The 17513-nt window shown below is 40.9% G+C and overlaps 1 protein-coding gene across 11 annotated transcripts in view; it reads left to right on the top strand.

Moving 5' to 3' along the window:
* Window positions 1-17513, top strand: part of COP1 (COP1 E3 ubiquitin ligase) — a 193889-nt gene that overhangs the window by 91389 nt on the left and 84987 nt on the right. For all 11 annotated transcript variants that reach the window (XR_006283104.1, XR_006283103.1, XR_006283101.1 and 8 more), the window contains 2 exons: window positions 8199-8307; window positions 10185-10266. Coding sequence is in view for 6 of the 11 variants with exons in the window: in XM_043520142.1 (XP_043376077.1) it covers window positions 8199-8307; window positions 10185-10266 (191 nt within the window). In the remaining 5 variants the exon portion in view is untranslated. The remainder of the gene's footprint in view (window positions 1-8198; window positions 8308-10184; window positions 10267-17513) is intronic.

The following is a 17513-nucleotide window of genomic DNA, read 5'->3' as shown; positions in this document are numbered from 1 at the left end:
GAAGGTCCCTTTATTTCATTTCCTTGCTCTGTTTCCCCCCTTCCTCCTAAACAAATGCATTTGTCATTTGGCAGCTTCTTAACCCATCAACTCCCTCCAGCACTGGGTGCTATTAGTTTTGATAGATGATGATTGGTGATCATTGACCAAATGCACTCTTGGTGTGCCCATTATCTATGCCAACACTCACACTTGCGCTGTGGCACAGATAGTAAATTGCTATTCTAAATTGCTTGGCTTGGAGGAACATTTGTGTAGTGAAGACCACACTTGTATTGTTTGGTAACTTATTATCCAAAAACATCCATATTTAATAAAAACCTAAATAAGTTGAATCTGCTTTACAATAAGCTTGGATTTAATGCATCTTCATAGTTTAAGTAGAGAGAATGATTGTCCAAACCCATGTTCTGATTTGCCATTTGGGTCTTTTTTAAGATGTCACAACCATACATCAACTGTCATGGTGTGTGTGTGGTTGGGACCTCACCAAAAAGAGCAGGAAATCTGTTATGTTTAAAAAAAAAAAAAAAAAAATTCCGCTGAAGTTCTTAAAGCCCAGGTTAGGGCACCTGATGGCATTATCCTTGTTGCTACTATTTTCTTTCTAGGAACTATATTTTGTAGTGGGAAAGCTGCGTTACAGAATGTTCTCATCCCCAAATTGTTTTTAGACATTTATGTATAAATGTATAAGTAAGCTGTACTCTAATACAGGGGTTCTCACAACAAAACTTTTGGTGGCCTCAGAGTGCGGCCACCAACTCTTGCCGGTGGCCAACCTGACAATTTTTCCTAAAACTCTTAATTTAACTTCAGGAAAAACAAATATGCATATGTATGTGCCCAAATCATTGTAGTTTAATTATGTAGGGTTTTTTGCAAGCTCAATATTAAAAAATAATGTACAGTTGTCTGTCTTGGACTCAAACAGAATAGAAACAAAAATAAGGTCCTTTGCATGTTCTTGTCTTTTGTTGCTGCTGCTGCTGCTTTTGCTTTTTTTGGTTGCTTTTTTAAAGACTTGCTAGCTAGTAAGTCTGCTGTGAAAAGTGATATTTGTATGTTAATATCATGTATCACAGAAATAGACTTGCTAGCTGGGAGGCAGTGAAAAGTGATATTAACAAACATACAAATATCACTTTTTCTCAGCAAGCTGTGGGACAAATTAAGCCCTGGATGGGGAGGTGGGTAGGGAGGCAGTAGGGGCCAGGGGCGATGGATGCAGGGGGCTGGATGAGGCAGTGGGAGTCGGGCAATGTGGAGGATGGCGGCATGGCCTGCGCCTTGGGTCCGGGTGGGGGCCTGCCATTGTGTGGCTGGGGCCAGAGCCCAAAGTCCCATGGCTGGAGCCCAGTGATGGGGTAGGCTGTGGGGGCCAGGGGCAGGGCCATCCCCAGGGGGGGTGCAAGGCCCAGGGCAAATCAGCCTGTATGGGGCCTCCCCTTAACATGTTTTATACAGGTGAAATCTGGTTGCAGTGAACTTCAAGGGTAGCTGCTGGCCACAGATTAAATATTGATAGCGCCCAGCTGTATAATTATGTTATATTGTAATTCTTTTTTATATTTATAATGAAGTTCATATAATTAAAAACAAAAAACTCACCGTTCACGATCAATGTCACGCCACTTATCTTCTGAAATCCACCTTCCTGGACTTCCTTGCAGGAAACTCACTTCCAGTTCATATGGTCTTGCTACCCTCTGGATTTTTTTAAAATGTAATTAAACAGTCGCAACACGGAGAGCCCATGTCTCGGGAACTGGGTGGCTCTTGGAGGGCCTATGTGTGCCATGGTGTTGGGGGACACCAGGACCTCCAGCGTGGAGGAGGGGCTCTAAGATCTGTTTTTTGGGGGGGGCAGGAAGGGGGTGGGGAGATGGAAAAGCAGATGGATGGAGGACCCCAGCCTGGTGAGTGGTAGAGAGAGCAGAATTGTGGGATCCCAGGTCCTGGTACGCAGGGAGGGAAACCCGAAGGCTGGCGAGCTGAAAGGCAAGGATGACCCTTAGGTAGGGGGGTGATAAGGGCTCGCCCTGGCCTGGAGGGGGCATTGGAGGACCCCAGTAGAAGGGGGAAGTGTGGGGTACTGGGGGGACACTAGGGCTTGGCGACAGGCAAGGGAAGATGGAGACTACTGGCTGGTATTCACGTGCCCTAGGGACAAGGGGACCCCCTGTGCTGGTGGAGGGTCTCACCACAAAAGGGAAAGGCCCATCCGAGGCAGTAGGGTAAGGTCAGGGTCATCCTGCCCTGGCACCAGTGGTTGGGGGGTCGCTAGAACCCTGTGGCGGCAGGTGACTCTGGGAGCCAGCAGAGCAGCTGGTACAGGTCGCTCGCTGCTGCTACAGAGCCTAAGCCTGAGTCCAGGGGGCTGCGGGCAAGAAAAGGAAATAAATGCCCGGGCCGGTGCTGCCAACGCCAGATCCCCTGCTAGTCCCCCAGGCTACCTTGCCTCGCAAACCCCCCTTCTCCTCCCAATCTCCCTGAAGTGCAGGGCCTGAGGTGGTTGTCCGGGTCCATCCTATGGATGGGACAGCTCTGGCCAGGGGTGGGGGTGGTGAGGCTAGGGCCAGAGGAGGCAGTGGGGGCCAAAGGTGATTCGGGGAGTGGTGAGCCTGAAGCTGCGCGACCAGAACCTGCCACCCACCACACAAGAGCTGAAGGTCGGGAACTCACACTGGCTGCCTACTCCCCCCAACTCCTCCTCTCCCCCGCCCCAATCACCGCCTAGGAAGCAGTGACTGCAAGAAAAGCCTCTGGTGGCAGTATTTAAGAAATGGTGCTCTAATATCACCAAAAAGAAAACGAGTACTTGTGGCACCTTAGAGACTAACAAATTTATTTGAGCATAAGCTTTCGTGAGCTATCACCAAGTGGAACATAGTGATGACTTCACAGGTAGTTGAAGACAATTGACAGTTACCTTCATGCTTCACAAAGTTTTTTCCAGTTGTGTGAACAACCTACTAATACACATGCTATTGAGTCATATTGGTGTGGTAGAATGAAGTTACAAAATGGTCAGTGAGATGCAATTTGCAGTTCCAGTGAAAATTCTTATAGTGAAATTGATCTATAAATATGAGTTTATTAAAGTTTCCCTGTACATTCCATTCCTTTTCTTCACATAACAATAAACTGCACTTCTGCAGGGTTTTGGTTATTTTTTGCCTTCTGAATTTAACATTATAGGAAACTTATGCTAAATTTACTTATTGACCTTGTCCAAAGCTTGGTGCCCTCCCACCCCTCCCCCCAAAAAAGCTGTTACTGTTTTGTAAACAGTGGCTATGATGGGCATTTATGAAAGCAGGCATGTGACTACATTTGTGAGGACTTGTCTGGCCAAGAGCAAGTCTGGTGTCTTAGAGAAGCTGTGAAAAGGGAAGCCCTTGCCCAGTGTCGGGCTGGCACCATCCCAGTCCTGTTCTGCTGAGTGCCAGCTGGGTGCTTGTTGAAAGATTCTGCTTCACTCGAAGTAATTCATTGTAAACCTTTTTGGAGTTGGACCCTTAAACCAGCTGTATCTGTCTGTCTGTCTCTCTCTCACCTCTTTCTCCAACCTGCTTCCTAAATGCATTCTTGCCTATATGGGCTTTTTGATCTCTTTGCTAAGAGTAGGGAGGAAATAAGCATTTGCACTTTTTGTTAAATTTGCACGGCTCCCCCCAGAAGTATTAAATGCTTCCAGAAAAAACAGATGACATAAATCCTTATAAAAATCCCTTTTACAGATTCATAGCCTCAGTACAAGGAACAAATCCTGGCATTGTGTAGTAACTATAAATAGCATCCTATGATCTAATTATGATTTGCAATGTCCCTAACTATGACAGGCGATAACCTCTCCCTCTCCTTGGTGCAGAGGGAGAAGGGAAAGAGGGAGAGAAAGGGATGAACAGGTAGCAGCTAATGCTTGCGCTGCTTCTGTGATTTATTCAGGAGGCAGAATTGTTGCTTTGCCATAGGTTGAGAGAAATGTGAAGATTTAGAGTTCAACAAAGAGAAATTAGTCTCATGGCTGCCTGATCTACAGTAAGCAGCATAGAAAATGTGGGTAGGAAAACATTTATGAAATACATCTTTAATATTCTGCATGTTCACCCACAGTGTATGTTTGCAGCAGCAGTACTCTGTAATAAATGGTACCCCAACTCCAAAATCAGCTGCATCTCTTTAGTCAACTGCAGTAAAAGCAAAAACCAGAAGAATAGGTTTTTTGTTTTAAAAATTATTCCTAAGGTGTTTTAGGAATAATATTTATTTTCATGCATAAATCACATGTATGGCTGTTCCATCCTAATCACAAGTGATGTGCTCATTACTGTCAGGTTTTGAAAGCATCAAAATAAAGTTAAGCTACAATTCTCAACCTAGATTCCCTACTCACTGGGTCCATGTGGACTCTTTGCATTGCTGTTGGAGCCCTTTAGAAAATAATCACCTTGGAACCTCACATGCTCCCATGAGAGACAGAATGTTTGGACCAAATGTGATGTAAGGATTTGTAGCATTGAATTCCCCTCGCTTTCACTTATTGGAGTAATCATCTCGGAGCTGTCTCCCCTTCTGTTGTCATATTGTTTGCTGAGTTTTTCTCCAAAACCATTTGTCTGCTATCTTAGCTAGGGTTTGGTTAAACAGCTAAAATGTATTTTTAAAAATGATTTTAATAGTAGTTTACTTCTGTGCCACTGCAGCGTTCGGTCATACCATCATTTGCATTGTCTTTCAGAAGCCAGTCTTACAGCTGAAATGTTTGAGCATGTAAGGCTTCTACCTGGAATTTAATTCATGTACTTTACCACACAGAACTACTCTCTCTCTTTCACTTTCCACACTCTGTGAGTAGTCCCCATTCAGGTAAATGGGGCTACTGTGTGTAAAGTGAAGCACCCCGGTGCACAAGTCTTTTTAAGATTGGAATCTCAGGCTGTCTACATGGCCCACAATTTGGACTATGGAGGTGTGAATTACAGTGTGAGCTAGTGTGCTGGGCTGTAACTCTCCCATGTGGATGCTGTGGGCATGAACAAAAAGGTATATAGTTTGTATTAATGTAGTCCTGTTTAAAGAAGACTAAACTGCAGGCTCTGTAGACAAGCCCTACAGTGCAGATCTGATGCTCGGTTCATGAGAGCAAGCTAGCAGTTGACAACTAGTTCTCTCAGATGCACCTCGTGTGAGATTTTCTGCTAGTTAATCTCCCAGGAATGGAGATTTTTCCTGTGAGTACCATCAAAAAATACAGCAGTGCAAATAGTAAGGGCATCTGAACATGATGTGACTATTTCTAGATTTAAAAAGGAAGCTTTAAGAATGAAGCAAGCTCTCAACACACCTGGAGGAAGAGCTGTTCTATTAGTCTGATATATCCCTTGAGTATGTTGTTTCATAAAAACAGGTTTCAGAGTAGCAGCCATGTTAGTCTGTACTCGCAAAAAGAAAAGGAGTACTTGTGGCACCTTAGAGACTAACAAGTTTATTTGAGCATAAGCTTTCGTGAGCTACAGCTCACTTCATCGGATGCATTTAAGTGAGCTGTAGCTCACGAAAGCTTATGCTCAAATAAACTTGTTAGTCTCTAAGGTGCCATAAGTACTCCTTTTCTTTTTGTTTCATAAAAGTTAGTCTAATAAGTTATACAAAACCTCATGCATTGTACAGTTTAATAGAACATTCCAGGTTGTTAAAGATCTAAAAGAAGCTTGGTGATGGTGAGGGGAGAATCAAGTCAGGAAGGTGAAGAAAATTATTTGTTTTTGTCGATTATGACCCTTTAATTTTTTTAAGGATTGTGTTTAAAGATGTATGACACATGAGACTTAAAACAGACCAGCTTCTAGTTAGTTTTTTCATTGCTACTATAAACAATGTTGTGGGCAGGAGTGAAACTGACAAGAACCACGTCAGTCTCACTCTGCAACTAGGAGGGAGGAAAGCAGATTTTTATTCACCTACCAACTGGATATGGCAAAAGGTAGAGACCTTGAGCAGGGTCCTAAGATGGCATCCTAGAGGAAGCTCAACACTTGTCTTTTTTTTTCTCCAGGAGTTAGATTGGAAGAAAAGAATTACTGGTGGTACTTTCCCAAGTTCCACCCACTTGTTATACAGATATAACATGCAGCTCACAATAGATCAGAGCTTTCGTAATATGGTTGTCCTTCTCCTTTCTTACATGATTTGATTAGCAGTGAAATAATTAATGATATTTTAAATTGTGCTTCAGGGCACAAGTCACTCATCTGTTGGCGGTTAGGGAGGAATTTTCCCTGTGGGTAGATTATTCTATAAATTCCTACTATAAAGTTTCTTGAATGTTTTTCTAAAGCTGTTGGTACTTACCACTATCAGAAACAGGATATTGGACTAGATGGTGCTAATTTGCTCTAGTATGGCAATTTCCTCGTTTACATGGTTGTCCTTAGGCTTCAGAGTTAACGGGTTTTTAAATGAACAAGGATGGTTCTCATCACTGTTTCAAACTGTTTGTTGATTCAGGCAGATGTCACTGCATCATTCTCATTTTGAAGGTCCTTTGCAACTATAAGGACCAGAGGCATACATGTTTTCTAATTAAAAGCTTACTACTGTTCTGAAGATACAGTTGAGCTTCATTCTTTCTTAGCAGCTGGTGTTGAAGAGTGGCTTGAATTCTTGCCTGGGCATTGCCTCTAAAATTAGTACTCTACATCTTAATTCAGTTTTCTGGCTGCTAAGGCTTGAAAAATCTAAATATGAAGGGGGTGGTACAAATGAATGAAGAGGTCGAGGTGAGGGTGTGAAAAGGGAAGCAGATGTGGGTGGGTGGAAGGAGTGAGATTGATGGGATAGATTAGAAATGAGGTGTTCTGCATGGGGGAGGGAAAGAAGTGGAAGAGATAATACAAGGGTTGAGGTATGATGAGAGAGAGAAAAAGAAATGGACACTGAGAACAATGCAGAAAATTGCAGGTTAGCAAACACATTTTTAAAAGTGTTAAACCCTGTGTGTGTATAAGGCTATAGGTAGCATTTTTAAAAAAAACATGTTAAAACATGCTAGCGAATACACTTCAAAACATCACCTGTTTTCCTACGGTAGACATGCCCTAACTGGGTTATGGTGACTCAGCCTCTAAGACCCTATCTGGGCTGCCAGTTTTAGAGAAATTTCCCTGTTTTGCATTCATAGCATTCCAGCAACAATGGGAATGCTAGCATAGACTGACCTGATTTATCAAGACTGTAATAATCTAAGCTAGTTGTTTTCTCATAGCTATTTGGTGACCTGTGTGAAATGGATCGGTGTCCATACAGTTCCTTCTACATGCGTCACAGTTGAAAACTGGCACTTTTTCACCCCAGATAGGCCAAAAATTGGGTGAATGTGTGTTCTAAATTCTCTTACCCTTATTGAAATATTTTTGGGCACCAGGCTTGAAGCATATTCCCAGATCAGTGAGAGGAAGCTGGCTCTATTATTGTCCATTTTGTACCTGTTAAAGGGTTTCACTCTTCCATATTAATCAGATGCTATATCCTTCCGGACTGCTCAATTCAATATAAAATACAAACACAACCTATGTATTTTCTCTGATCCCTGTTTAGAGATCTCCCTGAAACCTTCCTTTCTCAAGTGACAGAGGAGGGCACTCTTTAAACTGAGAATGTAAGGAATAGTCTATTTTTTCTGTGTCAAAGAGGTCATAGTCTCCTTGCTTTTTTTTAATCCTTTGGTACCAATGTAGTTGTATATCCTACAGCTGTAGATTGCATTAGTGGACTTCTGCTTTGGGCATCATGGTTTAAATTGTGGCTTTTAAGGAGCTAAAAGGTTAAAATGTTTTTCCTTTTTTAAAATTCTGGGTCTCGGTGCAAGTGCAAACACATATATCCTAGAAACAGAGCATTAGACAGCATAAAAAATTATATAAGTTGCAAATAATATCCTGAGATGGTAAACTGCATAACAAAGACATTAAAAACACTTCTGTAGTTTGTATGCTGAAAAATTTTCCAAGTTTCTGATGCTTTTTGTTTTTTCCTTGTCTGATTATTTTAATAAAAGGCAACTGATTCAAGATTGTGCTTTGGGACAGCCCAAAGCAAAGATCCTAATTGACTTGAGCTATTGCAATAATTATTTTTAAGGTGTATAGAATATAGTTTAAAGTAAGATTGTTTGGGATTTTCTCTTTTTAAAGCTGTATCAGCTGGAGTAGCTACCACAAGAACCTGTTAGCCAGCAGTGACTATGAAGGCACAGTCATCCTGTGGGATGGGTTCACAGGACAGAGATCAAAGGTCTACCAGGTAAAGTGCAGTCACCGAGCAGTACCATTTTCATCTTTGCAAGGGCCATGGCTTCAGGTTTGTGTGCATATTAATGTTCTAATTAAGGTGTTTCTAGTAGTGCATAGATGGTTGCATGAGGCAAAGTGGATGCATCTACAGTAGGTGAATTCCCTTGGCTAAGAGGGACTTTTGACTTTTCTATAACTCCATTGAATCGTGATTCTCCAGCAGTGACCAATGTAGCTTCTTGTCACAATAGTGAGGCACACGGCAGCCTTTAAGCAGTGATGATTGTGTGGCTAGCCAAAACCCTGCTGTTGGGGCACAGATCTGGGAAAAGGAAGAGGAGTTACTGGAGACTTTTTTTTCATGTGAATTTAAAAAAAAACCCACCTCTGCATGGCTGCTTCATTTTCTTCTTAGAAGTTTTGTTGCTGTACATTCAACCATGATCATATTTGCATAAGGCCTAAAAAATAGTGAGACTAGCGCGCACACTGCAGAGAGAGAGAAAAGCAAAATGCCAAGTCATTTGAAAAGATTGAAGTAGTGGAGCTGCAGGCAGCCATGGCAGATTTGATGCTAGTAAATATAAAGCCCTGCACATGGGACAGTAAGCTAGCAGCACAAACACAGAATAGGTGAATGTAATCAAGCACTTACACATTAGAATTTATTTTCATCTTGTCTCTTCAGTCCTGTCCTAACATTACTTTTCCATTTAGTCAGTTGTAATGAGGGCCACTAGGAAGGTGTGTGATTGGAACTGAGAAGTTGGGATAGGCGGTGGTGGACCACTTAAGAGTAGATGAGAACTGCTACCATAGAGCATGCATCTCTCTTTGACAGTTAAATAGGAATGTAAGATTTTTCCTTAAGTTAAATAGCAGCTCTCTTATTATTGTATATTAATCTGTATCATAAGATTCTGTGTTGACATCCTTTTATCATGTGTATGCCAACTAGAAAGAGATCTCACTGGACACAATGAATCTTAATATAATGAATTTGAGGACGTATATTTATATAGTATAAATTTTCATTATGAATGTGAAATGGTGAAACTGGAGTTATAGTCCAACCGTTACTTGTACTAAAAGAAACTAACTCCACTTAATTATTTAAACTCCCTATCGATTCTTTTGTCCCTTCTTCCAGATTTTCATAAGTTGAGGTATGTGCACAGACATATGCTGTATACATATTTGAAATGCTGCTTGGAACATTGTGCTGGATGTTTTTTCATGCCCTCTTCACGTCTCTTCTCAAGCTTTGTGAAGGTTTGAAATGACTTGACTATCTTCAAGTTTCATTTAACAATGTTATGGAGCTAGTATATTAAACCTTCCTCATCACTTATAAGGAAACAGCATTCAGATTTGAAATGACACGTATATATGCGTGATAAATTACAGTTCCTGTGACCACTTACACTTTTAATACCTGAGTGAACGATACTCCTCTTTTTGGACTTTCTAAACAAATTCAATAATCGCCTTGTTGAAAGATGCATTTTAATGGTATTTAGAAAATCCATGCATTTTTTTGCTCAGAGAATGAACGGCCACAAGGGAGTAGTAACAAACCAATACTGTCGAAATATCCTCTGAAATAAGCAAATAAGCAGTACTTCAAAAACAAACAAAAAAAAAAAAAACAAACACCACCCCAATCCTGGATGTAGCTTGCTAGTGTTGCCATCTTTTGGGGCTTCTCTTAAACCACACAAGCATTAGTTTGTGTGAGAGAAAAATGTATTTAAGATCATTGCTATATATATCCAGAAATTCCATCTTAATTCATACCAAACTGCATTTGTTTCGCTTTACAGCATATTTTAGCGCTGGGAATTATAACATACTACATTCCAAATATTTTCCTCTTTCTCAAAACAGGAGCATGAGAAAAGATGCTGGAGTGTTGACTTTAACTTGATGGACCCTAAACTACTGGCTTCAGGCTCTGACGATGCAAAGGGTATTTTGATTTTTAATTCTAGTGCTAAAGGCTGAACTCATTGTGTATTCCTTATGGTTGTCAATATAAGATGTGTCAAGTAACTGATTCCTTGGCTTACTTACTGTAACTGACTTGCCCAGGGTATTGTAGAACCATTTAGGATCAGATGAAAATGGGAGAGAGCTTTGTCTAGAGCTGGCTGAAAAAAAGGGAATCCTTTTCCTCGAAAAATTTCGTGTTTTTTGAAAAAAACCTGTTTCAGGGGAACTGAAATGGAATCTTTTAGCTTTCTCGTTGCCTGCACTTGTCAATTGCTGAATTGCCATAGAGGTAGAGAGCCTGGACACTCAGCCTGCACCTGCAGCTCCTAGAACTGGAGAGGCAGAAAGCCATGGCTCTGACTGTCGCCTGGAGCTGGTGTGGGAAACAGTGCCCTGGCACCCTGCCTTGGCAGCCCTCTGTGAAAACTTTTCTCAATTTCACTTGCCAAAAGTAAAAATAACAAGAGCCTTCCAGGTGGCAGCCAGGCAGCTGTCATTCTGATTTTTTTTTACCAATAGAAAATCAAAATCTTTCAGAAAAATTGAAATATTCTCTTGGGAAATCTTGATTTTTGTGAAGTGGGCATGTTTCATTTGAAAAATCGTTCAAATGAAAATTATGGACCAGTTTTAGTCTAGTCTAGGATTTACAGGGAAGGTCGTATATCATGTTAGCTAGTACAATCCAAGTAACATCATCTTAAACTCTAGTGTAGACAAGGCAAGTTTTACTTCAGTGTGTATCAGACTGATAGTTGAAGATTTGGGGAGCTTTGGTTTTAATAATAATAATTAATTAATAATTAAAAAAAGTTTGTGTACAAGAAAGGGAGTGGCTACAGATAAATGAGTGGAGACTGAGAATGTCCTCTCTTGCTTTTATCTAGTAAAATGGCTTTCTAGTAAATGATGATAAAGTATTAAGGATCATGCACAGCAAGAAACATCTTGTCCTATAGCAGAGATTCTGAAACTTTTGTACTGGTGACCCCTTTCACAAAGCAAGCCTCTGAGCTCACCCCCCCTCCCCCAATTAAAAATACTTGTTTATATATTTAACACCATTATAAAGGGAAGGGAAAGCCGGGTTTGTGGTGGAGGCTGACAGCTTGCCACCCCCCATGTATTACCTCGCGACCACCTGAGGGGTCCCAATCCCCAGTTTGAGAACCCCTGTCCTATAGGATATGTGACGTGTTTTTTGAGAAACTTAACACTAATGTGAACAAAATTGGGTGGTGGGCAGGAAGGGATGAGAACTGCAGGAGTAGATGCTGGGAGTGAGCTGCTTCTTACTTTCCCTCCTCCCAATTAGGCCTGCTGGGCCCTAATGACCCAGGATTTTGGAGCTCTCACCAGGCACACCATTGTGCCCCACTAGTTGAGCACTGCACATTGGAAGCAATACAGTTTCGGTAAAGGGGGAATGGATAGAATTGAAATACATAATCTTTCTCCTTCCCTAAAGAACAGGACTTTATCTGCAGTCAGTCTACAATATCACATTAGTTATTAGGCAACCACTGCTTTTGAGTTCTTTCTGCAGCCACTGGGGGTCAACTCCAAAATAGGCACAAACAGCTTTGGGCAGAGCTGTTCATGACTTACTTTGAATGACAAATTAATTTTTCATAAAACATTAAACCTTGCAAGCCTCTGCCCCCTAAATTGCTTTTAAACTCTGTTTCAAAAGGAAGTCATATTAGCATTTCTTAAATGTGTTTGACATTCTCGAGGTAATTGGTAATTTCACTTACAAAATGCAGCCTTTATGATGATTTCATATTATGGAGATTTTTTTAAATGGCTTTTAATAGATTTTTTTTTCTTCTTTATGGTGGAATTTAGGACTGTTTCCTTTAAAATTAAATGTAGTAAGAAAAAGTCCCTCTGTATAACTGATCAACCTTTTCATCATTTTGCTCCCCATTCATGCTGTGCATTTTAAAAAGAGCTTATCTTCCAAATAGACATGCATTTATTAGCATGGTAAAGAGCTGTCCGCCTGAGCTGACTTTACAAAACACGGCCTCGCATCACAGCTTAACAATTCTTTTCTGCAGAAACTGTTTTTAAAAGTGCAGTGTTTACACACACAAATTATGTATTAATAAAGACCTGCATTTTCTATACACATCCTGCATTTCTATTCAAATAGTAGTTTTCTTTTTAAAGGTATATAGGTTTTTTTCTGATCAAGCCTGGGCTAGACTGTTTCATTGCCCTCCTCATGCAGCCTTTTCACTATTTACATATATAACAAGGACATCAGAGGTGAATGCCAGAATTGGAGACTTATTTAAAAGTATTTTAAATAAGTATAGCTCTTTTAAATGCTATAATGGAGAACACAGTTTGCCAGACATCTGTTAGCCAAATGTCAAAACCTGCTACCCAAAGCTCACAGAGATAATCTGGTCAGGTTATTACCTGGTGGGAAGCTCAGCACTACCATTCCCTTCTTCCTCGCAACTACCCCTAGTGCTTGGATGTGTGGGCACTGAGCTTTCTATCTGTAGTTATTGGCCTTGTGTGGAATGATGGGAACTGTAATGCATTTTCCCTTTCCTGGCATTGTGGGAGTGGTTAGGGGTGAGATCTTTTCCTCCCCTAGCTCCTTTCCTAATTGCTGAGTGGGGTAGCTTACTAAACCTCCTTCCCTTATCCCTGCTGTAGGATGTTCCTGTCTCTCTCTCCCCGTTCCCCTTTCAAAGTGGTGACAAGGTGTTGGATGCCTGGGTACTTGGTGCACTGCAATGCCTTTTGCCAGATGCGCGCGCACACACACACAAGAGTAATCCTGTGATCACTCATCTGCACCCTTCTCTGACAAAGATCATACACAGTAAAGGGAGCACTGAGCAACGGAACCCTACTGGAACAAAGATTGAGTCTGATATAATTACAGACAGCATGCCAGGGCTCTGCGTACCATTCCATCCTCTTCATTAATTGAAGATCATCCAGAATGTGTTTGTGAGAATTATCTGTATGTTGCCTTCCACAGGAGAGAATGGGAGCATATAAGCACTCTCACTCCAATTGTTCATTGTATTTAAAAAAGCAAATTATATATTTAGTTATGAGTATTTGTAAAGCTGTCTGCTGCTACAGAGGTAGCTGAAATTTATACATTCACACCCAAAGAGTTATGGTGACTGTTGGAATGTTGGCCCATGTTACCAGAGCCCTGAGAAGCTGCATAGCCTTCTGTTTTCTTGGGGTATTTCTATAAAATAGAAGGCTATAATTCTAATTTAACCAGAAAAAAACATTGCTTTCATTAACTCTGGGTCTGGACTGTCTTAGGCAGTTGACCTTGAAACTAAAAATGAAAAAATTTTAAGAATACCTACTTCCTTTCTGAAGTTTTTAGAAAGGGATTTGGTGTAGGTGTCAGCAATACTATTGCTACATATTGGGACCCTCTGAACCACAGTAAGCAGGGAGTTTGAAATCTCCTGGGGCTTGAAAGGACATCTTGGAAGGGAGCTGTGACCTTGTCTGATAGAAACTCTTCAAAGAGAGGTCTCTTGGTGGAGACTACCAGATGTTTCTTCTCCTCCCCTAGTGGCCACGTTTTATAGTTGATCTGTCTCTAAGAAGAGAAACACAAATAGACCATCATGTTGTCTTTGTCTTGCTGTCAGCTCTATACCCTGCCTACTCTTGGGGCATTCCTGGGAATGTGCAAACACATATTGCAAAACTTCATTACATAAGCATTATTTTAAACATTGCTGGTATGAATAAGTGGCCAATTTATTAAAGGAAACAGAAGTTTGGGGAAAAAAGTGTCCCGTGGTGACTGGTATTGACCTCAAATTCTTCCTATTGTAAATACTTTTATTGCCCCATCTCAGTTGATGAGAATTTAAACCCAGTTCGTCAGAGCAGTTTTCTTCCTCAAATTGAAAAATAATTTTCAGACATAAGTCACATTCCCTTCTCTATATTTTTGACTTTTTCTACCAGCAATATAACTTTCAGCCATTGGAATGATCATTGATTGAAACTGCCTGTGACTACCTGCATTTAATAAAAATCCTTCTTAAATGAGACAGGCTAAAAGTCGAGTAGAGTTGGACCTTGCAAAGGGAATTAAAACCAATAGTAAAAGGTTCTATAGCCATATAAATAAGAAGAAAACTAAGAAAGAAGTGGGGCCGCTTAACACTGAGGATGGAGTGGAGGTTAAAGATAATCTAGGCATGGCCCAATATCTAAACAACTACTTTGCCTCAGTCTTTAATAAGGCTAAAGAGGATCTTAGGGATAATGGTAGCATGACAAATGGGAATGAGGATATGGAGGTAGATATTACCATATCTGAGGTAGAAGCGAAACTGAAACAGCTTAATGGGACTAAATCGGGGAGCCCAGATAATCTTCATCCAAGAATATTAAAGGAATTGGCACCTGAAATGGCAAGCCCATTAGCAAGAATTTTTAATGAATCTGTAAACTCAGGAATAGTACCAAATGATTGGAGAATTGCTAATATAGTTCCTATTTTTAAGAAAGGAAAAAAACGTGATCCGGGTAACAACAGGCCAGTTAGTTTGACATCTGAAGTATGCAAGGTCCTGGAAAAAATTTTGAAGGAGAAATTAGTTAAGGACATTGAAGTCAATGGTAAATGGGACAAAATACAACATGGTTTTACAAAAGGTAGATCGTGCCAAACCAACCTGATCTCCTTCTTTGAAAAAGTAACAGATTTTTTAGATAAAGGAAATGCAGTGGATCTAATTTACCTAGATTTCAGTAAGGTGTTTAATACCGTGCCACATGGGGAATTATTAGTTAAATTGGAGAAGATGGGGATCAATATGAACATCAAAAGGTGGATAAGGAATTGGTTAAAGGGGAGACTGCAACGGGTCCTACTGAAAGGCGAACTGTCAGGTTGGAGGGAGGTTACCAGTGGAGTTCCTCAGGGATCAGTTTTGGGACCAATCTTATTTAATCTTTTTATTACTGACCTTGGCACAAAAAGTGGGAGTGTGCTCATAAAGTTTGCAGACGATACAAAGCTGGGAGGTATTGCCAATTCAGAGAAGGATCGTGATATTATACAGGAGGATCTGGATGACCTTGTAAACTGGAGTAATAGTAATAGGATGAAATTTAATAGTGAGAAGTGTAAGGTTATGCATTTAGGGATTAATAACAAGAATTTTAGTTATAAGTTGGGGACGCATCAATTAGAAGTAACGGAAGAGGAGAAGGACCTTGGAGTATTGGTTGATCATAGGATGACTATGAGCTGCCAATGTGCCAATGCATCAGGAGAGGCATTTCCAGTAGGGATAAGGAGGTTTTAATACCATTATACAAGGCACTGGTGAGACCTCACCTAGAATACTGTGTGCAGTTCTGGTCTCCCATGTTTAAAAAGGATGAATTCAAATTGGAGCAGGTACAGAGAAGGGCTACTAGGATTATCCGAGGAATGGAAAACTTGTCTTATGAAAGGAGACTTAAGGAGCTTGGCTTGTTTAGGCTAACTAAAAGAAGGTTGAGGGGAGATATGATTGCTCTCTCTAAATATATCAGAGGGATAAATACAGGAGAGGGAGAGGAATTATTTCAGCTCAGCACCAATGTGGACACAAGAACAAATGGGTATAAACTGGCCACCAGGAAGTTTAGTCTTGAAATTAGACGAACGTTTCTAACCATCAGAGGAGTGAAGTTTTGGAATAGCCTTCCAAGGGAAGCAGTGGGGGCAAAAGATCTATCTGGCTTTAAGATTCTACTCGATAAGTTTATGGAGGAGATGGTATGATGGGATAATGTGATTTTGGTAATTAATTGATCTTTAAATATTCAGGGTAAATAGGCCTAATCCCCTGAGATGGGATATTAGATGGATGGGATCTGAGTTACCCAGGAAAGAATTTTCTGTAGTATCTGGCTGGTGAATCTTGCCCATATGCTCAGGGTTTAGCTGATCGCCATATTTGGGGTCGGGAAGGAATTTTCCTCCAGGGCAGATTGGAGAGGCCCTGGAGGTTTTTTGCCTTCCTCTGTAGCATGGGGCACGGGTCACTTGAGGGAGGCTTCTCTGCTCCTTGAAGTCTTTAAACCACGATTTGAGGACTTCAATAGCTCAGACATAGGTGAGGTTTTTTGTGGGAGTGGGTGGGTGAGATTCTGTGGCCTGTGTTGTGCAGGAGGTCGGACTAGATGATCAGAATGGTCCCTTCTGACCTTAGTATCTATGAATCTAAGTTTTGGTAACATAGTCATAGCCACAGAAATAGATTGTAGGGACCTGCAAGAAGCTATTATATTCTTTCAGTACACAGCCTTTGAAAATATACCAAAAATAGCAGCAAAAAAAAATTGCTATAAATAAACTATATAACAGGCAGCCTGCATACCTCTCAACCGTCAAACCTTCCAACTTGTGATGGGCAAGTGAAACGTGGCAAATGACCAAACTCTGGCTGTAGTTGTGGCATGTGGTGCCAAAACTGATACCATTATAATACTTTTTAACTTTAAAAACCTGTTTTAAGGATATTTCCTTACTGTGTGTGAATTTAATTAAATCAACACTTTAAAAAGAAAATGAGGGAAAAACAAATTTCATCATGTGCCGTTGTAAAGAGACTTCCCATGGGTTATTTGCAGAGATTGAATCCTGGACCTTCAAATCCCCAGTGAGACCTCTATGACTTGAGTTCAAAGAGAAATTAGTGGACTACCTACTAGAGGGGTTTTTGAGACCCACTTTGCCAGTGGGTTCTGTTCTAGGAGCTAATGAAATCTAGTGGTTAGAACATGTTTACTAATCAGATAACCAAGTCTACATATATGGCCATTTTTCTGAGAGGCTGTGTGGTTGGCCTGAATACATTAAGACGTGGCTCTGCCATTTTAGAGGCCTGGGTTCTACTTCCAGCTCTGCCTGAAGTGGCCTTGTTCAACTTATCAGTTAACTTACTTGTAAAATAGAATGATACCTGAGTGCTGTCTAGGTTAGGGCATGAGGCCTCGTGCAGTGCACAGAAATTAAGGCTTGTCTATTCAAACAATTTCTACATGGCAAGCAGAGGAGTGAATATACTCCACGCTAGCCTGCTGTAGTCTAACTGCTCATGTGCATCCTGCCAATGTGTTTTAAAGTTTAAAGTTCTGATTTGAAGTCAAAGTGCTCTAATGGACTTAACATGTGCCAGCAGGGTATATGTGGACAGCTACACTGTGGCAGGC

Source organism: Dermochelys coriacea, chromosome 8, assembly GCF_009764565.3.
Source record: "Dermochelys coriacea isolate rDerCor1 chromosome 8, rDerCor1.pri.v4, whole genome shotgun sequence".
In the NCBI taxonomy this organism is placed as follows: domain Eukaryota; kingdom Metazoa; phylum Chordata; order Testudines; family Dermochelyidae; genus Dermochelys; species Dermochelys coriacea.
The sequence above is the reverse complement of the archived record's forward strand: the minus strand, read 5'-3'. Positions and strand labels throughout refer to the sequence as shown.